Source organism: Delphinapterus leucas, chromosome 19 (assembly GCF_059928025.1).
Source record: "Delphinapterus leucas isolate spDelLeu-1000000601 "Yukka" chromosome 19, BTC_Dleu_Yukka2, whole genome shotgun sequence".
NCBI classification, from domain to species: Eukaryota; Metazoa; Chordata; class Mammalia; order Artiodactyla; family Monodontidae; genus Delphinapterus; species Delphinapterus leucas.
The window spans coordinates 54,544,129-54,571,377 of NC_143147.1; the positions used below are offsets into that span (position 1 = coordinate 54,544,129).

The 27,249-nt window shown below is 36.3% G+C and overlaps 1 protein-coding gene across 7 annotated transcripts in view; it reads right to left on the reverse strand.

Annotated features, from left to right (window-relative positions):
- CDC27 (cell division cycle 27) overlaps nucleotides 1–27,249 on the reverse strand; it is a 104,456-nt gene that overhangs the window by 77,092 nt on the left and 115 nt on the right. For 6 of the 7 annotated variants that reach the window (XM_022589062.3, XM_022589060.3, XM_089901375.1 and 3 more), the window contains exons 2-5: nucleotides 15,764–15,839; nucleotides 7,195–7,342; nucleotides 5,520–5,645; nucleotides 479–576 (exon numbers count right to left, since the gene is read on the reverse strand). In XM_022589062.3, the coding sequence (XP_022444770.1) occupies nucleotides 479–576; nucleotides 5,520–5,645; nucleotides 7,195–7,342; nucleotides 15,764–15,839 (448 nt within the window). Of the gene's footprint in view, nucleotides 1–478; nucleotides 577–5,519; nucleotides 5,646–7,194; nucleotides 7,343–15,763; nucleotides 15,840–20,035; nucleotides 27,243–27,249 lie in introns of those variants that run through there. The other variant, XM_089901377.1, reaches the window with a different exon arrangement.

Here is a 27,249-nt window from a genome sequence, read left to right on the forward strand (position 1 = left end):
AAAGCAAATAGATCTCATTTTGCTCAAGGTAAGGAGTGAGGGTGAAGAGGTGAAACCCTGTAGAAATCATACTAAAGTTTTGAGCACTTCCATGTAAAGACACAACAATGTTTTAAAATGATCCTTCGTGCATCCTGGAACATATATACTGAGACACTCTCCCCCCATATTATCCAGGTCTTATTTATAGAACAGTTTCTGCTCTGGGCATTCTTTTAATTTCTTTTCTTACCCAGAATGCTGTTTTGGCTAGTGTTATACTCACAATACAACTCATTCTAGAGGACACAAGAATGGGCACATTATTCCTAAAACATATGATTCTACCTTATTTCTTGTTCTCAATTTTAAAAGCCCTTAGCTTTGAAAAATACTTTTCTTGTGGATAATTTGTATCACTCTCCAAAAATTAAGCAGGGGAAAAAAAAGAAGAAGAAGAAATGGAAGAACCCTCCCGTAGCCACCTCTACAAGCTTACCTATTTCACATAATGATTCAAAGGGGGACCAGAGGAAAGGATTTAAACTAAGGCTCTTTTGGTAACATTCTGATCCTTTGGCAAGCCGATCTGTCTTGCTGTAAAGACAAACAAATAGATTAGACAAGCTATAAAATCTAAAACATCTCTTACAAAGAAACTTTTGATACAGAAAATTAGGTAAATCTTATATAAGTTCTGAGAGTACTCTGCTAGATTCTTTCTTACATTATCAATTTCTCCTTCTTACCATCCTCCAACCTCTATTATTTAGGGCAGTTCAAGTCAAAAGTCAGGTAAAAGCAAACAGAACATGAATTGAAAGGAATGTTAACAAAATAAACAAGCTATCATAGCCTTCTTAAATACTATATTGCTTTCAATTTCCTGTTGGATATTAGAATTACTGAGGAAATATGGAAAACACCCAAATATTTCAGTCTTATTGTTGATTTTAAATATAAATCCCAGTGGTAATTTTGAAAGTGAATTAAATGCTTCAAATAATAGCACATTTAAATGATCAGATTTTTTAACAAAGTAGAGGTGGTAGCTCTTAAAGGAAAATTCACGTTTCTTTCTAAATTGGGTATATAAAGGCTCACATTTAGAATATAAACAACATTCTTGGGACCCTATATACTTGAAACAATCTGGAAATTATTAGAACAGCATTGTTGCCTCCCTAGCTTTTATTTTATTTTAAATTAATTAATTAATTTTATTTTATTTTTGGCTGCGCTGAGTCTTCATTGCTGCACACAGGCTTTCTCTAGTTGCAGCGAGTGGGGCTACTCTTTGTTGTGGTGCACGGGCTTCTCCTTGCGGTGGCTTCTCTTGTTGTGGAGCACGGGCTCTAGGCGTTCAAGCTTCAATAGTTGTGGCACGTGGGCTCAGTAGTTGTGGCGCACGGGCTTAGTTGCTCTGCGGAATGTGGGATCTTCCCGGACCAGGGCTCGAACCTGTGTCCCCTGCATTGGCAGGCAGATTCTTAAGCACTGCGCCACCAGGGAAGCCCCTCCCTAGCTTTTAAATGGGGGAAGATGGGATTGAGGGTTAGTGAGACTTGTTGGAGCTTTCAGGTTAAAAAATACTACTCACCTGGTCTAAGGTTGAAATTCTTCATTATCTAATGGAAAAAAATTAAGATACAGCAATTTTTCCAAAACCCTAAGGTTTTATAAAGGACCAGATGGCATCTAACCAAGATTTTCAAAACAACCTTCAAATGAAACTATCAGTTAAAACATAATCTGTTTATGTGCTGTCAGTGTATCTCAGAGAACTGAAAAGAAGACCCCCTTGGGTAACTATATATTGGTGTGCCTTACTTTCAAATTTTGCAAGTGAATAGAAACTAGAATAAATGATGTAATAAAGACAAGAAAATACCACTAGTTGAAGACAATCTAGCTTCCCACATTTGCCTAATTTGACCCAATAAACACATAGACAAAGAAGGAAGCAGGAGCAGGAGGCAGGCTTTCAGAAAATGTAAGTTTTATCAGTCTATATCTAGGATTGCTTAGATGAAATTTCTTAAAGGAACAACAGTTGTAACAAGAATAATATAATCATTTACCATGGATAGAGGGGTAACTTAAAAATAGGAAACAAAGCAAAGACATAAAAAGAGTATTTTTTGAAAGTAATAATTAGGAGTGGAAAGTGTCAAATCAACGCTCAGGAACTTTTAACATAAGGCCATGAAAAGAAAAGTACAGTGAAATCTCAATGTTTGACCTAAACTAACTCATGTTATATAGCCCCCTCATTGCTTATATAACTAATTATGGTTTGTCTATTTCTTTACCTTTTTTTTTTTTTTAAAGATTTTTTTTTTTTGATGTGGACCATTTTTAAAGTCCTTACTGAATTTGTTACAATACTGCTTCTGTTTTTGTTTTGGCTTTTTGGTCAGGAGGCATGTGAGATCTCAGCTCCCCGACCAGGGATTGAACCTGCACTCCCTGCACTGGACAGCGAAGTCTTAACCAACGGACCACCAGGGGAGTCCCCAATTTATTTATCTTTCATGTGTGCTCTCTTGCAATTGATTATAAGCTTTCTGAGGACAGGAAATTAGATTTCTCATTTTTATATTACCTCTTTCCTGTTTACAATAGCCTCGTCCCCTTGCTTTGTTTGTACAATATATCATAAAATACTTTTACTAATAATTTTTAAAGTTGCATTGAGGAGAATATATGAATTACTTAAATGGCCAGAAAAGTGGTGGACGAACTGATGAAGCAAAGATAAAATAATCTATTCAAGAAAAAATATTATGAAAATGTAAGAGGTGATCATTTGTGATGAAAATCCTCTTCTCCAGTATTATGTAAATTATATTCTCTTTTTACATTAGCAAAAGGTAAATTTTCTTAAACCTTTGATAAGTTGGCAAGGCTGATTTTTATAATAAGCCATGACCTGATTAATAGACCATAAAATAAATGTAAAACAAAATGTCTGCTAAGAAGAGATTAGATATACACACACATGCACACACATGGATAGATACTGGTATGTATAAATATTGGGTTGGCCAAAAAGTTCGTTTGGGATGTTACGGAAAAAACCTGAACAAACTTTTTGGCCAACCCAATAACATAAAAGTTAACTGGCGAAGAAGCCAGATGTGGACTTACAATAACCAAATCTGGGAGACAGATCTCTGTTCAATAGAGAGATAAAAAGGGGGAAAGATGTAATAAAATTAAGCTGTCTGGAGTGCCCCAACTTTAGATGGATTTTTTTAAAAACTAAAACACCGAAAGAAGTTTCCCAAAGAATTGGGGTTAAAAAAAACTATTTAAATGGCACTGGGAAGAAATAGGTTAATCTAAGAACCAAACTTAGTATCAGCTGTGTCCTAAAGATGCACGTTTCATGTGGTATTGTAGACAAAAAGACCAATGATTGTCTACATCAAAATACTGGAGATAAAAGATAACCTAACAAGCTGTAGCTTCAAAACAATAACACATGGGTTTCTAGATTACCGGGTGCAACTTTGGTCACAAGACAGGTGTACGATGACTGAAATGAAGCGCCAGTTTTTGAAGCAGGGTTGTGCCCCATTGGATACTTAATCTTTTAAACTTTATGATGAATAAAAATAACCCATCCTTATTTCTCTGAGGAAGGGGAAAAACCTTCCTTCTTCATGGTTAGGACTTGATAAAACTGCACCTTCAAAAACTTTTAAACAAGTGATCTTGTTTTAAAATAATTAGTAATATATATATAGCACTTTTGTGATTTAACACCTTCCCTTACTTTGTTTTATTAAATAATGTTATATAAATGATATCATAGTGTATGTAAAATTTTGAAATTGGCTTTTTTCACTTGTCATAATGCCCTTGAAATCCAAGTTATTATGTTTATCAATCGTTTGTTCCTCTTTATTGCTGAGTAGTAGTTCATTGTATGGATGCAGTTTTTTTATTCATTCACCCACTGAATTTGAGTTGATTCTATTTTTGGGCTTTTACAAATAAATCTGCTACGAATATTCATGTACAAGTACCATTTTACATTCTCACCAGCAATGTATGAGAAATCCCATTGCTCTGCATCCCCATTAGCACTTGATATTGTCAATACTTTTAATTTTAGCCATTTTAATAGGCATGTAATAGCTTCTAATGGTAGTTGCTTTTCCTTAATGGCTAATGATTTGGTACATCTTTTCATGTGCTTATTTACCATTCACATACCCTCTCTGGTGAAGTGTCCGTTCAAGATTTTGCCCATTTTCTAATTTTCTTATTATTGAGAAGTTAAAAGAAACAAAAACGACTCTTCTGTCAAGTCTTTCCCAGTTACCATCTTACCTCTCTTCTTAACTGGGTAGAACTGATTATTCCCTCATTTGAACAGAATACTGCTCAAATTTTATCATAGCACTTAAATTGTGATGATAAAAATTTATAAACTTTTGTTTACTACTTCTTTCCTCCTACACTTTATTATAAACCTTTTGGGGATGGAGAGGAGGACAGTGAGTTATTTATCTTTACATTCCTAGTGCCAAGTATGGTGTCTAGCCATAATAGGGGATGGATCTCAAAGTGTTTCGAACAAATGACAAGAATCATAGTTGCATGAACTAAATCCATTACTCCAAGTCCTTCTATTAAGATAAATGAAGATATTGGTATTATATCTTTACTTACTCCTGTTCTCAAAAGAGTGGTGCCATCTGAAAATGAGCCCCAAATTTCAGCCAAATAATTTATTCTGTTCAAAAAGGTATTTTCAAGGTTTTTAAAAAAACTGCTATTCAAACTAGGCTCAATTTACCTTAGAACAGATGCTAACCTAATTCTTTAGATAAGCAATCCTCAATCATTTCTCCCACATGCAACAGATGACATTTACACATGAAATACCCTCCCATGGGCAGTTGAACAATTCCTGTTACCTAATTACTCCCCAACTCAGAGTATTTCAGAATAAAAATCAGTGAGAACAATATTACCATAGTGATAACTCTGAATTCATTCTCACTTGCTTTTAAGAGACTTAATTTAAAATAAATGTAAATAAATTTTAAGATTATTTGTAAAATCACTATCATTTCAGCTACCATCACAGGAAATTTGTCAAATTCATTATGACATACCAGATGGGAACTGCTATTCTTTATTACTGAAACATGACTTCATGCCTCTTTCTAAGGAGCAGTGGTGATATTTAATATCATAGAAAAAACTTCACTCTTTGCTTCTTTTTCCTCGGTAGGTCACATGAAGATATTCTCCTCACCCAAGGTAAAAAAAAACCCACATGCGCACTCAATTGTTAGGTAGTGCTGCTGTAGCTATTTACCATTAAAGCAAAGTGGACAGTCATAGACAGGATCAAAATCTCTACTGTTTTACAGGTTTAACAAGATCACGGAACTACAAGACTGTGTACTACTCAACCAAATGCTATTTGATAAACACAGATCAACATAGGTTTTTTTAAAACCACAAAGCATTCTAGTACTGGAAACAAATTTCTGGTAATTTGAATCATTCTTACTTACCAATATACATGTCCCAACAATGAAAGAGTAAAGCAAGCTGAATCACCAAACTCAGTAACAATATCATCATGGCTTTTCTGCTTATTAAACACTCCACCAGATAAGATCTGTTCCCCTTCTGCAAGCCTTTAAAACACAAATTTACACATTAAAAAAAAAAAGTCAATATAAAAAGCAGTGTGTGTAAAGACATTCTTCATTACTAATGTACCTCTTACTATGGAGACAAAGTAAATCTTAAAATTTCAGTCTTACTTTTAAAAACAGAAACAGTTACCTTTATTCTCTGTACGTACAAATCTAGTCTGAGCAACATACACATTACTCACGTCAAAAGAAACGGAAGACCATTATACTGGGGGGAAAATATGAATGGTTCTTCATTAACAGATGTGGAGGTCCTTCTTAATTCTATAATTCCTTGAAGTATGAATTTGCAAGCAGGTTAAACAAGACTAACATATTAATTAAAAACTGCATACTTAATGGCCTCAGTTATTTTTAGGTTTACAAATAAAACCTGAATAGCACTTCATCTCTATTTATCAATTATGTTTTCTTGATATAGAAAATTACAAATGTTCCCCAAAGGGCAAAGAAATTTGCCTGATTTCGCTATGTATTTTTAGCATATCAGAGTTTGTAATGGTTTGTGTTTTAAAGTTTTTTCCAAATCATCATGTGGAAAACTCTCAAGTAAGCTTACATAGTATATCCTAAACATAAAACTTGATATCTAAAGTTCTGTTACTATCAGTGGGACTTTTTAAAAACTATAAATATTTATAAATGGGATAAGAATGTCTAATATAAGAACTGGCTTAAGAAACTGGTAAATTAAATAAGTATATTTTAAATAATTTAACATTAGAATCTTTGGAGTAGAAATAATTCAATAACAAATGTCTCAGAAATTTTATATATATTTTAGCTAGCTTTAATTTAAAAGTCATCAATTAGACACTGGACAAATAAAATATTTAGCAGACTATGGAGACTTTATGAGGCTTATTTGTATTCTCTCACTGTAAATCTACAGACTAAATACAAAGGCTTTTACAATTATCTGTTTAGTCGCCTTTACCATTATTCCATTTCTCACAGCACAGAAAACAGTTTGACAGAATACAACTAGCTAAATCTCTAGCTGCCTCCAGATTCAGAATATGGACAGCTGACTTGGTTGAACTGTACTGTGCAAAAGAAATGTTCTCCTGAATCTGCCTCCTTGCTTCAAAGCAGTAATGGTTCCCAAACAGAATGATCTTGAAAGGCAAATAATTACACAACTATCTAGACAGAAGGGAGCATTAATCTCAGATGAACTGGTAAGTTAGGTTTTCAGGCTTATTCCAACTGGTCTAGCAATGAAAGCAAAGGAGAAGAAATAACACTTAGGATCATTTTAGAAAATGATTGGAATTAGTTATAACTTAGGTTTCTCCAGAGTTAAATTCTACTATTTATACCATAACAATGAAATCTCTCCATAACAAAATAATAATGCCATAAGCAGCAGTGTAAACATTTCAAAAGTTACTGAAATAGACAAACCTCTACTATCAAAAGAGGGGAGAAAGGGAGTCAGTCAGAGTTTAATCCATCAAAAGAATTTTATCCAGAATTCTACAGTGTAAGTAGAACAAAATTAGATAGAAAAGATTTAGAAACTTACTTGCTGAGATCAACACAACATTTTGCAAGCAGGTATTTACATTGCGGTGTAGTACAACTGTGTCCTTTCAAGAGTCTATATGCTTTATATGCCTTTCCTGAGCGGTAATAACAGGTTGCCAGTAAAAACAAGGCTTCTTCTGAGTGTACTAAGAACACACACACAAGAAAAATTGGCTATTATTCAGTATGTTGAATGGTAATCATTTTCACCTACCAATAGGTAAACAAGTTTAGCAACAACAAAAAAAATCAGGCATGTTATTTAATACAAAAAACAATTTATTAATTCAAATTTGAATTAAGGAGAAATACTTTTCTGACAGAAAAGTTAGTTCCCCAAGGAACCAAGGAAATAATATTCTGATAGAAAAGTTAGTTCCCCAAGGAACCAAGGAAATAATACAATGAAGACAATCGTAGTATTCTCTGTAAATCTTTAAGAAAAGCAAACACATGCACACAACTACCCTTAAATAGACTACCAGAAAAGCATCTTGTTTTTATGTAGTATTTTTCTAATAGACTCTTTGAGAGGACAGAAGTCAAATTTCATGAGAGGGAAACTCAGGGTTATAAACGTAATTATCAATCTGTACATTAAAAAAAGACCAGATTGGAACACAAACAAACACAAAAAACCAACCCACTTACTTCTAACACCAAATATACACTAGAGTATATTCAAGATAATTTAAGAAAAAGGAAAAAAATTTCTAAATTGTGAATATCCACACTATTTAAACAATCAATTGACAGACCTGACACCTGTCCAGTAACAATAATTAAACTGCTCTTTAATGGCAAAAGCAGAATTATTTATCAACCGCTTGCCTTTTCTTTACGTTAGGAAATGCCTTAGTTAATGAAATGTGGCACTTTTCCCCTTATTTACTCTCTTCCAAACTGACCATCACCTCACTTCTATCCTCACAACCAATCCAGATAAGAGTTTTTTTTTCTTTTTGGCCACGCCACGTGGCATGTGGGATCTTAGTTCCCCAATGGACCAGGGATCGAACCCGTGCTCCCTGCAGTAGAAGCGCGGAGTCTTAACCACTGGACGGCCAGGGAAGTCCCCAGATGAGAGTCTAGAAAGGTAACAATAAAGGGGATAGAAAGAAAGAGGGGAAAATCTGTTCTGTGCTTCTAAAAATGGGTTATGTAATAATATCAAGGCGCTGAGGGATCATCTAAGGCAGTGGTTCCTGAAGTGTGGTCCCTATACCAGCATCAGCATGACTTTGGAGCTTGTTAGAAATGGAAGTTCTTGGGCCCCATATCAGCTCAGACCCCTAAAATCAGTAATTCTGGGAGTGGGGACCAGTAATCTGTGCTGTAATAAACCCTTCAGGTGATTTTGATGCATGCTAAAGTTTGAGAATCACTGTTTTAAAGTACAGATAAACTTGCCACATCTTCCTGAAAAGTTAACTCAAAGATGTGGGATAAAAAAGTAATTTGAAATTTTCCTGTTATTAAGATTTTCCTTTTTCTTTTCTTTACTTTTCTTTTCTTTCTTTCTTTCTTCTTTTTTTTGCTGTTGTTGTTGTATGTCATGTATGTGCAAGCAAAACCCAACAGAACCCTTCTTCTCTGGTCCATTTTATTTTTCATGAAACCCTAGTATAAAAAACAGTGTACAATAAATGACATGTAGTAAATGATAAGAAATTTTAGCATATATGTGTTAATACGATCTATAGTAGTATCTGTGATTCAGAAGCAAAAAAATGAATGAGGAGCTCTACTGCAGTGGGAACAAACTGTTAATTTCATTGAAATACAAGTGCTAATTCACATAAGTTTGAAAGTGTGATTTCTTATAGATTTTGCAAAGGCCTAGTTTCTTGTCATCTAAAAAATTAAGCTTTTAAAAACTAGTTATACCAATAAACAATGGCTCCCAAAAACTAGTTCAACTTTCAGCTAAAAAAATGCTTTATCAAATGTTTGTTTACAAACACTTATGTTTAGGTCCATTTTTCACTGTAGTAAAATTTCCTAATACTGAAACTCCTCTTCTTACAAACAGGTTAGGCTTCAAATATAGGTTAGGTCATTTAATAAAAGCCCAAAATAATTAAGAGGAGCTTAAGCTTGCATCCTTCAGGGACATTTCCATCAAATGGGAAGATGAATTAGTCCCTCAGTGCTTTCACACACACAATATTTGGTATAAAGATACCAAATATTGTGTGTGTGATTTTAGTGTCATACTGCAACTACTTTTTTGAAGTGTGATGACTTAAAAACTATATGTTTAAGTGAGATTATAGATTGGAGGTTTAAACAAATCTTAAGCTTAATGAAACTATAAGATAGTGAAGTAAATCCAGAACAACTTGAAGGGCTGTAAAACACATGGGGAGACATGGGTGGTTTTTGAGGCTTCCCAGAAATAACTTGACAGCCCCAAACATAGCTAGTGAACCAGCAGTAAGTGGCTATAATAAATCTAAAAAAGGTAGAGTACTGACAAATAGATTTCATCTGGAACAGTAACGCCAACTGACTGACAGTGGCTGCCTCAAGCACTAAACTCAGAAAAATTCTAAGGTTGATCATGGCTTTGCCAGTAAGTGTGCAAAATTCAAAATACCAGGATCTGGAAATAGTTATAGATGTCTGCATGACATTTATTTGCCATCCTTTATTAACAGCCTTAATTAAAATATGTGATTGGGAATTATATGGTGCATAATATACAACTGGCCCTCTGTAGCTGCAGGTTCTGCACCTGCAGTTGGTTGAATCTGCAGATGCAGAACCCATGGGTGGTCCTGAGATGGCTGTGTCTTATAAACAGGAATAAAGTAAACACTGATTCCACAAAGTTACTCTTAAAGTAATACTGATAAATCAATCATGTACGAGTTAAATTAAGGTACATCCATGTGATTAAACACTCTACAGCTGTCAAAAAAAAAACTGACAAAGATTTCCAGGATGCATTGTTAGGTGAAAAAACAAACAGGAAGTTACAGAACAATACTGAAAGTCCTCTTCTTACAAACAGGTTAGGCTTCAAATATAGGTTAGGTCATTTAATATAAGCCCAAAATAATTAAGAGGAGCTTAAAGCCTGCATCCTTCACATACATTTCCATCAAATGGGAAGATGAATTAGTCCCTCAGTGCTTTTAAATCAGACAGACACCTCTTCTTCATGTTGGCTTATAATCTAAATGAGCAGCCTTTTCCAAAATGCACCAGTTTTGGTAAGACTTAAAAAAGTCTGTTGAGGTGAGTGTTCTCTACCTAGCCTTGATAAACGCTACAAATACCACAGAGAACTCCTTAGAGGTTAGAGTACTCTGCTTGCCACCCTGTCAAAAACTCTGATGTTATAAGTATTCAAAGGGCATAAAACCTATGGAATCATCTATGATTTGTGATACACATTTCATCTTTTTAAAGATTTTTTTTGCTGTGGACCATTTTTTAAAGTCTTTATTGAATTTTGTTACAATATCACTTCTGTGGGGTTTTTTTGGGTTTTTTTTAAATGTTTTGTTTTTTTGGCTGCAAGGCCAAAATGTGGGATCTTAACTCCCCCACCAGGGATCGAACCCGCACCCCTTGCATTGGAAGGCAAAGTCTTAACCACTGGACCACCAGGGAAGTCCCTACACATTTCATCTTAATTATCTTTTAAGTTCTCACATCACCTACAGACAGTATAGCACATGGATTAGAGTAATGACCCTACAGCCAAACTGCTTGAGTTTGGATTTTCGCGCTACCACTTATTAGCTATGTGACTTATTAGGGCAAGTTAACTTCTCTGACCCTCTGTTTCTTCATCTGTAAAATAAGGATATAGTGATACCTACTCTTAAGTACTTAGTGCTGTTAGAATTAAATGAGTTAATATATACGTACTTTGGATAGCACCTGACACATAGTAAGAGCTCTAGGTGCCATTATTAAATTATTATTATTGACCTTCTAAATTTGCAATACCTGAGTAGTCATCTGACATTCATGTGGGGTATATATACACGACACTGAGCCACAAACTCAAGTAATTCCGTTTTATCACTTTTTTTGCTGTTTCCAAATGCCTGGGTGCTGTACTTTACATATATGATTTGTTCCACCCTTCAGAGTCATTTCTGTTGTTGAACACTTCACCTACATATACAACTTCAGTATTTTAATACTATTCTTAATTTTTATTTTCTCTATATTTGTTCACCTCCTAAACTTCAGTACTAACTCTGGTTTTATACTTGTTGTATATGATGGGGGTTAATATTTTTTAATACTTTGAAAATATGCTTGGAGTAAATACACCACAGATAAGAGGGCTGGAGGAACTTTTAAAAGGCTCCTTGGTGTTTGAGGGGGAAATGGCAATATATAAGGAGAAAGCAGACAGCCAGATTGTGCAGGGCTTTGCAAGCTATGTAAAGATTTAGGGATAAATTATTATAGCTATTATAGATCTCTAAAGCGTTTTGAGAAGGAAAGTAAAGAGAATGGGTTGATTTGGGAGGGGGAAAGGGAAGCGGCAGGAAAGAGTAAATATGGGAAAATCAGTTAGGAAGCTTTTCTAAGACATATTGGTGTCAGATTACAGTGGGAACATTATGAATCCAGTTTTGCATGAATTGAGTTTGATGTATGTGATGTTTGTGTGAAACATCTAAGTTAATGCATTGAAATAGTTGAGTCTTGGATTTAAAAAGTTTGTTGGGAAGACGAGAGTCTTAATTCACTAACACCTAACGAAAATGAAAACTATGATGATTAAAAAAAAATAGCATTGGGAGTTCCCTGGTGGCCTAGTGGTCAGGATTCCAGGCTTTCATAGCCGTGGTCTGGGTTCAATCCCTGGCCAGGGAACTGAGATCCCGCAAGCTGCACGGCACGGCAAATGAACGAATGAGTGAATGAATGAATTGAATATATAAATAAATAAAGAGAATATTAAAACAAAAAAAGCATCATCTTTTTCACCAGTAAGAATTTAATGATGACAGTAAAAGAGTAGGCCAATGGGCCAGATATCCTTTCTGTCCCCCCATATGACAAAGTGACTTGAATTTTTAGCAACAAGATAACATTTATCAAATTTTCCACAGGCAAGGGCCTAAAAATGATACAATATGCCATATCTTTAGAAGTATCTGGAAAACTTCCCTCAATGATGACTTAACATAACTGTGTAAGTAATTTTTTTTAAATATTGCCATTTGCAGTCACATATTTCTGTGAGTTTGGGCTCTCAATATAATGGTTAAGACAGAGAAGCGAACCAGATGCTGAACCTTTTACTCTGATTCAGTTCTCTTCAACTAAGCCCAATTTATGGAAATCACTATACTCAATGCAATTTCTACATCTGGCCCATTAATCATTAAGACAGGTAGAAACCTGGTGAACAATGGTCTTAGTTCCTTCATTTCTAAACTGGTAATAGCAATGTCTATTTTATAGGATTGTTGAAGACTAAATAAGGAATTAATATTAAGTACTCAGAGTCCTACTACACAGTAAGAAATCAATAAATGGTAGAATTACTGTTTTCATTATTGAGCTGGGATAGTATCTGCTCCCATTGCACTTAAATTCTAAAATCTTCCCTCACAGAAATATAGTCAAACAGAGTAGTTAGGTTCTATATTGAGAGAAACTAACAATGAGCAACTTTCCAAGTGTTAAGCACTGTATCAGACACAGGTAGAAAGAGGATTAAACAGCTTTATGTGGATTAATTTGGAATCCTGCCTCAATTCTATGGGAAAACCTGTTCATCTAAATTTGAAACCACTAATTTGCAATCTTTTGGAATCTAACTATAATAAACTAGAAACTGCCTACCCTTTAATAAACAAATTTAAAAAAAGAAAGAAGTATAAGTCAGCAAAACATGGGGGCTGCCTAGGTATCAATGAAAATATATATAAATAGATTATCCACAATCAACCTTGCTTTTACATAATCGAGCAGAATAGGGCAATCTATTATATTACCTTCTTCCTAAGCCTCTCACTGTTCTAAATCTTTTCATTTGGACCTCAGACTTCTGCTCAACAGATCTTCCCTCACTTTCCTCACTGAACTCCTGTTCTCCCCTGAGGACCTGTCGGCACTCCCAAAGGGATGCTAATTCCCTCCTATCCCACAGTAAGGTTGGTTTCCTCCTTGCTTCTCACAACTTTTTCCAAGCATTACCCTTTGTCCTTCTGTGAAATCCCTTCCTCCTGAGATTCATACCTTCTCCTTATAACTCTCAGTTACTAAATTCAAGACATTCTGCTTCATTAACGAAAGAATTCTGCACCTCATTCACAGTCTTCCTCTCCTAAGTTATTCTCATATATCTCCCAATTCAACTTCATCTGGACTTCCAGTACCTCTCTAAAACCTCTTATTTACCAATCCCTTCCTGTGTTAACTTTCCTATGTAGTTTACATTTCCTGGTCCACATCTTGCCTGTATTCTTAATGTTCTTATCCCTTGTCCCTTTTTGACACATGCCTAGCAAACCCCTAATATCTACCTTCTATGCCTGCAGTTTGGGTTACTAAGCACTTTATTTGAGTAAAATCATATAATTGAGCAGAAAGGTTCCACTACTAGTTCATGCAGACACACACAAAAAAACTCACCTACAATCATAAAAAAAATTTAAAAATTTGGTAAGTAATCCAATGGGAGGTTACTCAAAAAGTGGGAAAACTGAGTTAAACACTGGAGTAAAAAGAAGGCAGCACTGTTCCTGGTTAAGAAGGCTTTAAGATAGTAACATGTCAGTACTTGCTAAATTAATTCATAGACTTATATAGGTCAGCACTGATCAAAATATTTGTGAAATTTCAAAGCAGTAGTAAAATACACATGAAAAAAATAAAGAATTAAAAAAAGGTTAAAGACTTCTTAGCAAAGAAAGAATTGGAAAAAAAATGATGGGAGATAGGCGTTATTAGATATTAAAAGACAATATAAAGTGTTAATAATAAAACAGTATGATACTGAATTAAAAACAGAAAATTAACTAATGAAAGAAAGGAGAGGTTCTGGGGACAGAGCAAAACATTTTTTAAAAATCTAATACATGAGAACCTGTTGTATAGCACAGGGAACTCCACTTCGTTTTACAGCAGAAACTAACAACATTGTAAAACAACTATACCTCAATAAAAAATAAATAAATAAAAATTTAATATAAAACCAAGTAAGATACCATGTGGGGCAGGGGGGAAATTATTTAATAAATAACATGGACCAAACTAAGTAATAATACTATGATAAAATTTTTTTAAATATTTATTTATTTATTTGGTTATGTCAGATCTTAGTTGTAGCAGAAATTTTTTAAAACTTTTTTTAAACTACCAAGAACTGTATGTTTATTGAGTTGCAGAAAGATGACAATTTTCCAGCTATTGGAGCAATAGGAGAAAGTTTAAATGACACAGCTGATGAGTTCAACTACATAACAATTTAAAATATCAGATTAATAAAAATCAATAGAATTAAGATTAAAAGGCAAAGAATCTGGAGCAAATATGCAATAAACAAAGATACAGCTCACAGAAATAGGAATACATTTAAAATAAACACTTGAGAAAATACCCAGAATCCTTCACAGTTATAAACATGCAAGACAAAATACCTCACAATTTTCCAGTAAGCAAAAATACATAATAATGGTAAATCTGATATTGATAGGACTATGAAGGAAGTCTTACACTATTGATGACACCTTGATTATCACACCTCTCTCTGCTGGGTTATCAACTGGGCAAAAAGTAATTTGTTGTAGAACTGATCACACCTTTTGACTCATAAATTCCATTTTAGAGTATATAACCCAAGGAAATGACTTAAAAGAAAAGTTGTACATAATTATCTATCTTAGCATCTTAGAAAGAGGATTATAATAATTAATGACAGAAAGAAAACACATTACCAGCTAATGTTTACTGAGCATTTATTACCATGCCAGAAGGCTGTGCCAAATGCTTTAAATATACTACTTCATTCTTCAATTCTATGAGACAGTTACTATTATTTTTATTTTATAGATGAGAAATCTGAAATAATCAGACATTAAGTAACTTGCCCACAGTATACTACTGCATGTTTAAGTGACAGGGTTAGGGTTTGTACTAAGGCTGTAGGCTCAAAACCCATGCTCTAAGCCACAGAATATAGACTCTAATAAAAAACCTGGGAAAAAATACCTAAAGACGGGAACATGATTAAGTAAACCATAGCGTAAAACCCAAAGCAACTCTACACAGTTATTAAAAGTAGCATATAAGGAGCTACACAGACACTTGGAAATATTTTTATGAACTAGTGTCAATCATAAACATAAAACAAAAGTGATACCCAGGGGACTTCCCTGGCGGTCCAGTGGTTAAGACTCCATGCTTCCAATACAGGGGCCACGGGTTCTATTCCTGGTCGGGGAACTAAGATCCCACATGCCGCGTGGCGTGGCCAAAAAAAAAAAAAAAAAAACCCAGAATCTTGTTACAGTCATAAAAAGTGATGGAATTCCATATATTTTATTCTTTTACAGTTCTATAGAAATGAACAGATTACAAACCTTCTGCATATAGTCGCTCTGCGAGGAAAACTGCATCTCTGTAAGCATAGTGGTTTAGTGCTTGCCATATAGCAGCCTGTAAGTGGAGGAAAAAGAACATAAATATACAAACATAGAGAGTTTCAAGGTAACTCTTAGCACAGAGCCTTGCATATAATACTCAAATTAACATGTCTAAATTAAGTGATAAAACCTCACTGCCCACAGTGCAAACTCCATAACGTATTAGATAAGGCTCTTCACTGTATGGCTCCTAACATATCTGAATTTACTCACTCAACTCCCCATGAACTTTTAGACCTCTGTGTCTCTGTACTTCCTTTTCCTTCACTGGGGAATGTGGGTTCCTTCACCTACCTCCTCTTATAAATTCCTCATCCCTATAGACTCAGCTTAAATAATATCTACTTCATAAAGCTTTCTTCACTGGAGAGCTCTAATATTCATTTATTCAATAAATATTTACTGAGTGCCTACTATGTGCCAGCACTTTCTAGACTCTAGGCACACAATACATAACAAATAGTTTCTGTTCTCACAGAGTGCATTTTAGTGTTACTCCTGTCTAGATCAGTGGCTATCAACACTTTCTTGTGGTGCTCTACCTCAAATCCACTGAATCACAATCTCTGGAAGTTGGGATTGAGTTTAGATAGCCTTATTTTTAAACCTTTTTACTGATAAGCATTCAGGGTTCAGAACGATTCTTCTACTTTCTAGGTAAGTAGTTCTGTCTCCTTTTATAGTATACTCTTTTGAAAAACTTATGAAAGCTATGGACCTCCTCCCCAGAAAAAAGCACATGGACATATATACAGAAAATGTGTATACAGTGTGTGGGGTTCACAAATATCTTGGTTCATTAAGAATCACTTGTCTAGCTGATGGGAGACAGTATTAGAGCCCAATACATAAAAGGTGTTCAATAAATATTTATGGAATTCAATTCAGATACTTGAAAGGGGAAGAGACAAGTTACTGACCTAGAAACGTGCTTTGCTTTCTCTTTTGCATATTAGAGACTACAGCAGTACTAATGCCTTGAGGAGCACTGCCGCTGCCAGGACTAGGAGAGGTACTCCTTGTTTGAAACTCAAAAAGTCTTTCACCATACAAGGTCAGAAACGTTGGGTAAGTATACATGAAATAACAATTGTACTGGTAAATCAATCTGGGTAAGTTATGGATTTAAAAGATTTTAATGGGCTGGTTAGTGAATCTAACCATCATTTATAGAACTGCACATAAAGAAAAGTACCTAGGGTCTATCCCCTGCTTCCTAGTCCCAGTCTGTAACAGAATCTTCTTTCCTGTAAACTTTTATTTTCCTAAGTGGTTTTTCTACCTACAGGCTACAATGTAGTCCATCCTGTCCCAGAATTCCTCAAACAAAAACATCATCACTGCTAAATAGGAGACAATAGTGAGAGGCTTGGGTTCAAATTCATGTTCCATGACTTACTAGTTCTGTGTCTTGGGCAAGTAACAATGTCTCTTAAGACTCAGTCTCTTAATTTAAAACATAAGACTCCAATAAAGTACACAATGGTTCCTAGCACATACCTAATAATTACTCAATAAATTTTAGCTGCTGCCCTCATCATTATCACTATCATGTCTTCTTCCCTGATCAAAACTTGCTAATGATTCCTCTTGGATAGCCTCACAAAGTTTACACAATAAACATCTACAGAACAAAGCTCCATCAGTCCCTAAACATCAGCTGTATTTTCATATTTCAGAGTCTTCACCTCTGTTTGGGCTGTCCTTTGTCTTTAACTTCTATCTCCTGAAATTTGTCATCCTTTCTTCAAAATTCAGCTTACATGGTCTCTTCCTTTCATGAAGCCTTCACTGATCTATCCCATGCAATATTAATTACTCCATCCTATGAGGTCCTAGACAATTTTGTTTATACTTTTTAAAAAAATATCAGGCTTTTTATTAGATTTGGTTATATTATTTGGTTAACCAGGTTGCAACTTCTTGCGGGCAAAAGCCAGATTCTATTTTTCTCTATAATTCCCTGGTTATCCTACTTAACTAAGTTATTTCCCTAGTTATCCTAGATAACTGTCTTTAAACATAGAGAATGCTCGGACTTCCCTGGTGGCGCAGTGGTTGAGAGTCTGCCTGTCGATGCAGGGGACACGGGTTCGTGCCCTGGTCCAGGAGGATCCCACATGCCGCGGAGCGGCTGGGCCCGTGAGCCACGGCCGCTGAGCCTGCGCGTCCGGAGCCTGTGCTCCGCAACGGGAGAGGCCACAACAGTGAGAGGCCCGCGTACAAAAACAAAACAAAACAAAAATACCATAGTGAATGCTCAATAAAGTTTGTTGAATGAATGTTTTAAAACTCTGAATCTATTTTCCACTTACTGACCTGTAAACTTTTAGTAACCCAATCTGGAGGTAAAATATAAGATATTCCTATAAACATTATTAAAACATTAATGTTGGCAATATAAAAAAATACAAAATAACATCCAGCTGTTTCTTCCTTGATACAATAAGCAAAACATTATAAAGGAACCAAGAATCTGGTAAGGAGATAAGGGTCAGTCTGACCGAGGGGTTGGAATACATCAGATTTGGGGGCAATAAAATCTCTCAGTGGTGTGATCTATAAATACCTGGAAGATAACCAGATTTTTCTGGTAAATGGCAGCTGAGATCATGTCTCCATACTACTTGGATCATTTTCCTTATCATCTTATTCAATATGCCTGCCACCTCTGAAATACATCATTCATCCATGTGGTAAATATTTATTGAGCATCTACTTTGTTTGCTATATGATCCTGATTGCAGTAAAAAAAACAACAACATAAAAAACTTAACCAATTTGAGAAAATCAAGTTCTTCAGGTAGGCTGCACAAAGCCTTAACATTTTGAATTTTCAGGTATTTACTGACAATGAGAAATAAGTCGGGTATTATTCTACAGGCACCTATCTGGTCATTGTCATTGTGCTCACTGTGCTTTTGTTTTCTTATCAAACAGTCAGAAAGCTGAACCTTTGAACAAAAATATGTGGTGTTAGCAAGGAGTGAATATAATAGCAGGTTTTAAACATACTACAGAATCACTGCTATCTAATCTGTATTTCCTCTATACTACAACACAGCAAAGAGACAGATAAAAGATAATGCGATAAACTGTGTTTTCCTCAGAGAATTTCAACATTTGGATAGAATAACTCAAAAAAAAAGTCATTCAGAAAACAACAGCTAAAGGGTATTCAAACCTAATGTGACTCAATTATTTCTTGAATACTTAGTATGATCTCCACACCTCAATCCAAGGCAGATAAAGATCCCTCGGACACTAGATGACCAAATCAATTCTCTGAGCTTTAGCTTTAATCATCTGTAAAATAAGGATAAAAATACTTACCTCTGAGATAAGCCTAGCACAGTGCCTGGCTAAATTCTAAACCCCCCAAAGAACTGATCTGGCCTTCTGGTGTTCCACCAGACCATATATGACCTAGGGTTCTGAAACTATGCCTATAGGTATCTTTCAAAATGATACTCATTTATTTCATTTTATTAAAAAATTTTTTTAAATTAATTAATTTATTTATTGGCTGCGATGGGTCTTCGTTGCTGCGCATGGGCTCTCTCTAGTTGCAGCGAGTGGAGTCTACTCTTCGTTGTGGTGTTCAGGCTGCTCATTGCAGTGGCTTCTCTTTCTGCAGAGCACGGGCTCTAGGTGCGTGGGCTTCAGTAGTTGTGGCACACGGGCTTAGCTGCTCCGAGGCATGTGGGATCTTCCCGGACCAGGGCTCGAACCCGTGTCCCCTGCATTGGCAGGGGGATTCTTAACCACTGCACCACCAGGGAAGCCCCGATACTCATTTAAATTAGGCAACTGCAGTAATAATGAAAGGAAGAAACTTAATAAACATTTACTTTTTTTTTTTTTTTTTTTTTGGTGTGGCATGTGGGATCTTAGTCCCCCGACCAGGGATCAAACCTGCGCCTCCTGCATTGGAAGCGCAGAGTCTTAACCACTGGACTGCCAGGGAAGTCCCCTAAACATTTACTTTTAAAGGCAGACCATTTTTTCCCTGGATTACTTTAAGAGTGTCTTACTTAGCCCCTCTGAATTTTTTTCTACCCTATGATCCATTCTCTCCCTATGAGCTTTTCACAAGTCAGATCTGATCATATTACCCCTTTGCTTAAAATCCTTCAATGGCTTCTCACTGTTCTTAATGATAAAAGCAAAAGCCACCAAACTAGGCAGTGTGGTATAGTCTGTACCCACCTCTTCTGTTCATCTTGCATCATATTTTCTCATGTTTTCCATGCTACCACAACGACCTTCTTTCAGCTCCTCAAAGCTGCCATGTTATCCTTCTGCCACAGGTCCTTTAAACATACAGTTCATTTTGCCTGGCACACCCCCTTCCTTTCCTTCAAAATATGCAAATTCTAGTCATTCTTTGGACTTCTTTCCCAGGGAAGGCTTTTTTAGGACACCCAGATGAGGTTAGGCATCCTTATACACTCTGATGACACCAAGTACCTTTCCTTTGCAATACTTCTCACTGTTTTAATTTTACACATATTTAGAAGAGTATGTGAATAATGTCTTCCTCACTATAATATAAACTCTAGAAAGGTAGGGACTACGTCTGTTTTTGCTCACTATATACTCCCAGCATTTATTATGTACTTTTTTTTTGTTTGTTTGCGGTACGCGGGCCTCTCACTGTTGCGGCCTCTCCCGTTGCGGAGCACAGGCTCCGGACGCGCAGGCTCAGCGGCCATGGCTCACGGGCCCAGCCGCTCCGCGGCATGTGGGATCTTCCCGGACCGGGGCACGAACCCATGTCCCCTGCATCGGCAGGCAGACTCTCAACCACTGCGCCACCAGGGAAGCCCTATTATGTACTTTTTAAGTAGGTGCTTTAACTAATGTATGGTGAATGAATAAACAAATGGCCTTTGAACTCTGGCAGTCCTCCCACTGTTAGCATTTTATGTTAGTCTTAGCCTTAAGTTTTTCTGTATTATTATATGTCCAATAGTTAAGGATCTCTGGAAATCTCGAAAGAAACTCCATGGTACATAGAATTATTTTTGTAATGCAAATAATTACCACCTAATTACTCCTTTATAAAATATGGGGATTTCCTAAGAACCTACTAAAAGAACATGGTGAGGAGAAAGAATATACCCAGGATTTGATGTTGGAGACCTGTGTTCAAATGTGTGTGCCAGCACTTTCAGCAGTGTGACTTTGGGGAATTATTTAACGTTTCTCAGCCTCAATTTCCTCATGTGAAAAATGGAACTCTATTTTTGGACTTGTGTGGGTTAAATGAAATGATATGGTGCTCCTAGTATACTGACTGGCACACATTAGGCACTTAAAACCTTTTGCTTTTCCAGCTCTTAATATAAACAAATTCAATAAATATAATTTATAGTTTGTGTTATGTAACATCTCTCATTATATCTGCCACAGTTGTTTATTTTGTAACATATAAGCCACACACACACACACAAAAATAGATTCTGAAGAACCTAGGGCCAGGACAGGAATAAAGACGCAGACGTAGAGAATGGACTTGAGCACACAGGGAGGGGGAAGGGTAAGCTGGGGCGAAGTGAGAGAGTGGCATGGATACATATACACTACCAAATGTAAAACAGACAGCTAGTGGGAAGCAGCCACATAGCAGAAGGAGATCAGCTCGGTGCTTTGTGACTACCTAGAGGGGTGAGATAGGGAGGGTGGGAGGGAGACGCAAGAGGGAGGAGATATGGGGATATATGTATATGTATAGCTGATTCACTTTGTTATACAGCAGAAACTAACACACCATTGTAAAGCAATTATACTCCAATAAAGATGTTGAAAAAATAAAGTAAAATAACTAAAAAAAAAAAAAAAGACCCAATGATTGATTCACCAGCTACATTAGTGATATTGATCACCACGAAAATTTGGCACATTAATATTGTGGCCCAAAACTCCTAGAACTTTGACTTTGTCTTTTTAAAATTAAATAAATGAAAGAGAAAAAACGTATCATATTCAAGAGTTCTATCCATTTCTGATTTAAAATCAAGTTTTGCTCAGAACAACATCATTCCTTTATCACCAATTCTTAAGAGGGTCAGAAAGGGACAGTGAAGGCAGGCAACAAAAACTCCCATACATCCCAGAAGTAAAAATTGCCACATAACAGCTTCCATCACCACTCTGCTCCAGCATCTGAGTGACGGTATGTATCTCTTTTGGGGGAATGGAGTGGGGAATAAACTATTTTCTACAGCATTACAAATTGGTAGCTCATGACAGACAGGGTTAAGATTAGCCCCCTTGTTATTCATCTACTGCTCAACTGCTGGTATAAACCTGCCCATAAAAGAATATCACTCAGTGAATCACTTCAGGAGTTCTACAAAGTAAAGCCACATGGACGAAATGCTGCGAAAGGTTATGAAGCCAAACAGAGCAACACCCACCGACCCCAAAAAAAAGTTTAAAAGAGAAATCCTACTGATTAAATTAATGGGTCAGTCCTAGGCTACACTGATTTTAAAGATAATTAAATCAACACCACAGAAATGAAACGGCAAAGTTCCTTACTTGCTTGCTCTTCTTAAATATAAAATATTATTTTAAATATAAACAAACCTCTGTAAGTTGTACAACTAATTCAGACTTAAATGTGACCACATAGATTGTTTTGTGTTATTCTTGTTTTTGTCAAAAAAGAAAATAGTTTTCTTTTAGATTATAAAAGATCTTTTTTTAGATCATAAAAGAAATGAACAATATAAGAAGGTATGAAGAAAAAAAATCACTGTGGAATTTTCCTATTATACATTACAATCTAATTTCTAGAACTCTAATTTAGTTCAGGTCTACATCAGTGGTTCTCAGTCTGGGCAATTTTGCCCCCCAAAAGGACATGTAGTAATGTCTGGGGGGCATCTTTGGTTGTCACAAACAGAGGGGACATCTAGTGGGCAGAGGCCAGGGATGCTGCAAAACACTCTACAATACACAGGACAGTACCCCTACAACAAAAAATTAGCTTGCTCAAAACATCAATAGTGCCAAGATTGAGAAACCCTGATGTACATTACCATGTAACTGGATTTCTCTACTAGCCTGTATGTCTCCTTAAATCTTGTCTTGTCCCTCCTTCCCAATAGCATCAGATTAATTTTTCCAAAGCAGTGCTTTCATTACCTAATTTTTCTGTTGAAAAACCTATAATGGCTATTTATTACCAACAAATTAAATCTAAACTCCTCAGCCTGGATGTTAAGTCCCCTGTAACCTGATTCTACTTGGCTAGCAAAACCTTATCTTTTCCTCCTCTATTTCCATCCTAACCAATGCTATAGTTTTATTATTTTCCTGCTCCTAAACACCATTCTCAACGTTGGGCTCTTGCTCATGCCATTCCATGCCAAGAATATTCTCTCTTCCCTACCAGTTCAAACACTTTCCACCTTCTAAAGCTTTAAGTTCTACTCCTTCAAGAAACCGTTCCCATTTTTCCAGTCTACAAGGATCTCTCTTTCCTGTATTTATTGTTATCTGTGCAATCACATACTGACTTGTAACATTATCCAGTTGTTCCTGTTAAGTATACTTATCTTCCCAACAAGACTAGACCCCTCAAAAGATTAGAGGTTACATATCCACATTTCTACTGGTTGGTTTCACAAATATCTCCAACTCAATTTGTTCACAACAGAATTCTTAATTGTCCTCCTTCAAATTTGTCTCCTCTCAAAGAATTCTCCATTTATTAAATGGTGCCCCCCAAAATTAAATCCAGGTAGCTGTTCTTGATCCCCCCACAATCAATTTCCATGTCTCATTGGTTCTTCCTCTAAAACATCTCTTGAATTTATCTACTTCTTTCCTACTCCACTGCTACCACTTTAGTCTAGGTTACCTTCATCCTAAGACTGTGTTTACTTTTGCCTCCTTCCTCCCTGACCTTTCACATATAGTAGCCAGAGAGATCTTAAGATCTATATCAGGTAGTGTCAACCCATGGCTGAAAATCCTTCAGTGATTCCCCATTACAGTTAGAATGAAAACTGAACTCCTTATAATGGCCTTCCATTACTATGCAACTCCAGCCACACTGGCCCTCTTTCAGTTCTTCCAATGCCAAGTTCTGCTGTGTCTTAGGCACTTTGCACATGCTGTTTTCTCTGCTTGTAATGCTCTTCAAACTACTGTTTCCTTCTCAAACTTTGAACTCAGCTTCAATGTTATTTGCTCAAAAGGAACTTTCCTAACATCCTTTTTAGAGTAGGTGTTAGAATGTCTTTTATCTGTGCTTGGCACATAGCAGGTGCATAACAGTCTTCCCAATTTGATTTTTTTCATTGAGGCTGCTTCTGAACATTGATGGTCCAATTGCAAATCTGACTTAGGTCAGGACCCTCCTATTAGGTCTCTCTCCTAACACCCTATTTATAGTGCCCTTCTTATCACAGTTTATAATTATTAATTTGTGATTATTTGTCTCATGCTTTCTCTATATATAAGCACAAAGGCTATATCGGGATACTAGTCCATAAAGGAATTACTACATATTTGTAACGACTTCCCCCTCTACCTCCCCATCCCAAAGCGTATTCTCTCAGTTCAGGTACTATGTAGCACTGTCTTCAAGACACTATATTGGACCTAAATATAATGTAATCTGTTTTCCAAAAGAAAATTTTATAAACAAAATGTTTCAGCTAACTTGAATATATAAATTTTTTCAATGAAGATCAAATAGTCAAATGCCTATTGATTTATCAATTTAGTTACTTACATATATTTTTTTAAAGCATAAAATATATTTAGGAATTTCATTTTTTTCTGCTCTCGTTGGATAACACAGCTTTATTGAAAAGCCATTACGGGGGGTGGTGGGAATCATCTAACACAATTTTCCTGAATACACTACCTTCAATTCTATTACTTGAAAATGGTACCTTATGAATCCACGTTAGATGCTGTCCCTGTTCATCTTATCCCAAGCCAAAAGTATTCCTTCACTATCTAATAATCTCTAAAACAATATTATATGTGTAAAGCACCCACTTACTATACTGCTTACTAAGGTGATTTTTACAACTTCATCCAACACTTCTGTGATGTCCTACCCCCAGGAATAATTGATAAATCTACATAAAATGTCTTTTTAAAAATCAATTTCATCAGGTGAATTTTATAAACATGCAAATTAGCATTGATTCAAGTCACTTAGGCTAGTGTGTCTTCCCTAAATAGTTATTTTAAAAATAAAATAATTGACAGAATTTCTGCCTCATAATAGGAGAGATTTTTTGCAAAGACTCAAAGTAACAATTTCCTATAAGAGATAATTTGGAGGAAGCACTTATATTTAGGCTTATGTGACATATCAACCTGGGTATTCCATGTTAAAACTTTAAAAAAAGAAAAAGCAAAAAACAGTTGCTCATCTTTTCTCTCAACTTTTTCCTATGCCTAGTAATACCTCAAACCCTGAGGCATCCCTAGAAAGGAAACGCTTTTTCAACTTACTCTCATTCCTCTACAAATACATGCAATCGCTTATCATAGTTTGAAAAAAAAAAAAGTATCTTATTTAGTTGTTCTATTTTTATTTTCTTCCTTACTCTTCTTTCCTGTTTTCAGCACTATCCCTGATCAGTTTATCTTTATCATCGTAGCCAAAGTTGCTTGTTCCTCCTACTGCTCCAGATCCCTTCTTGAATGACTTCTTATCCTAAAAATTATAACCAAAATTCTCACCTAGCTATATCCTAAAACTTCTTACCTCTGTCCGCAAATCTAATAATAGTGTGCCTTGGGGGGGGGCAGACAAATTTGACCCTTAAGCCTTAAAAATACCAAAATGCATTACTGCTAAGAGTACTTTAAGGAAAAAGAGAAAACCTGATGGGTACTATCAAGGAGTTGGCTACATGTTTCTTTTCTTCTCCATGTTTTTATGCAAGTTGAAATTGTTGTTAAAAAGTGGTTACAGGCTAGCAATAAAACTAGTTTATCATTTTAGAAGCTGTACCTATAGGGCAAATGTATCATTAATTATTAAGACAAAATAACAAAATTATGAAACAGAAATTAAACAACTTGAGTGATCTGCTTATCCATTTAAGAGAGTATAGATAGCAACTTCTAATTTCATGTTAGGCCTCAAAAAAAAAAATCTTAAAAAGAGACTCTTTACTAGTAAGAGAAATTTGGATGGAAAGAAATAGCTTTGAAAGCACCAGTATAATGTACAAACAGGTAAGCTTCCTAAGACAGAATCCCACATAACATTAATTAAAAAACGAATAGCTGCTATATGTAAAGAGCTGGAGAAGGAGCCAACTAGGAGAAGTTGATATTTCATCCTGTGAAGAAAAATTAAGGAAATATGGAAGGAGTGATGTATTAAAATATTTACTATTTGACATCACAGGTCTTTAAGGGCAATATGAAGCAATTTCTAAAATCGGTTTGCTTTATAACTTCAAAATAAAGAAAGCCCATGACTCAATGACAGCAGTTGATAGAGGTCAACTCTTCTAATTAAGTCAAAGATCACAGGATAGGGTGAAAGTCTCACAGACCTGGTCCATCACCAAGGGACAAAAGATTCAGTTTCTTCAGGTGGCGGGGGGGAAATCACTTGGCACTGCTTCACACACTTAAAAATCCAATAGTGTTTCTTCCATGCCAACAGAGCACTGTGCGTCAAAGCATACCTTGGTGTGGTATGGATAGAAAACCCATCATTTGTCTTTCATTTCCTGAACGCCTTGTAAACAGGCACAATAAAACACTCCTCATCCCCCTCACAGGTCATGGAAAAAATCCAATTTGCCGTTTCCACCCTCTCCCCTTGGATAGGTGCTTGCGCCTCGGCACTGGGCCTTGGGGTTCTCTTCGCAGATCATCGTCCAGAGGGAAATTTACTGAGCGAGAAAAGCAACGTGGACTATAAAGTCTGTTACCAAAATAGAAATTAGTATTAAAAACACCGATCCTACCCTCCCTCCACCCTCTCACAGAAAACAAAAACAAAACCAACACTCGTCCTGCAAACTTGCCCCACCGTTATGAAGATCGTACAAGCGCTGATCAAACGTGCCTCCCAAACATCCTTAGGCAAGAAAGCACCTGGGGCGAGTTGTCGGCCCCTCATCCCTCACGCCGGCCGGGCCCAGCCGCTGGGCTGACAGGAGGGGCTCACCGGACGCTGGCCGGGGGAGAAATGAGGTATTATTGCCGAACTCCGCTCACACCAAGGGGAAGAAGTAACGTAGGGCCAGAGGTAACACGGCTGAGGTTGCGGGCAAGGCCTCGGAACTAACGAGAAGACAGGCAGGAGCCGGCGTGAGGGGAGGCGGGAGAAGCAGCTGGGCCTAGGCCGCACCAGGCCGCGGAGTGGCCATACGCTGCTTCTCGACCGAGGCTGAGAGCCAAGCCTCAGAGAAGACGGTTAC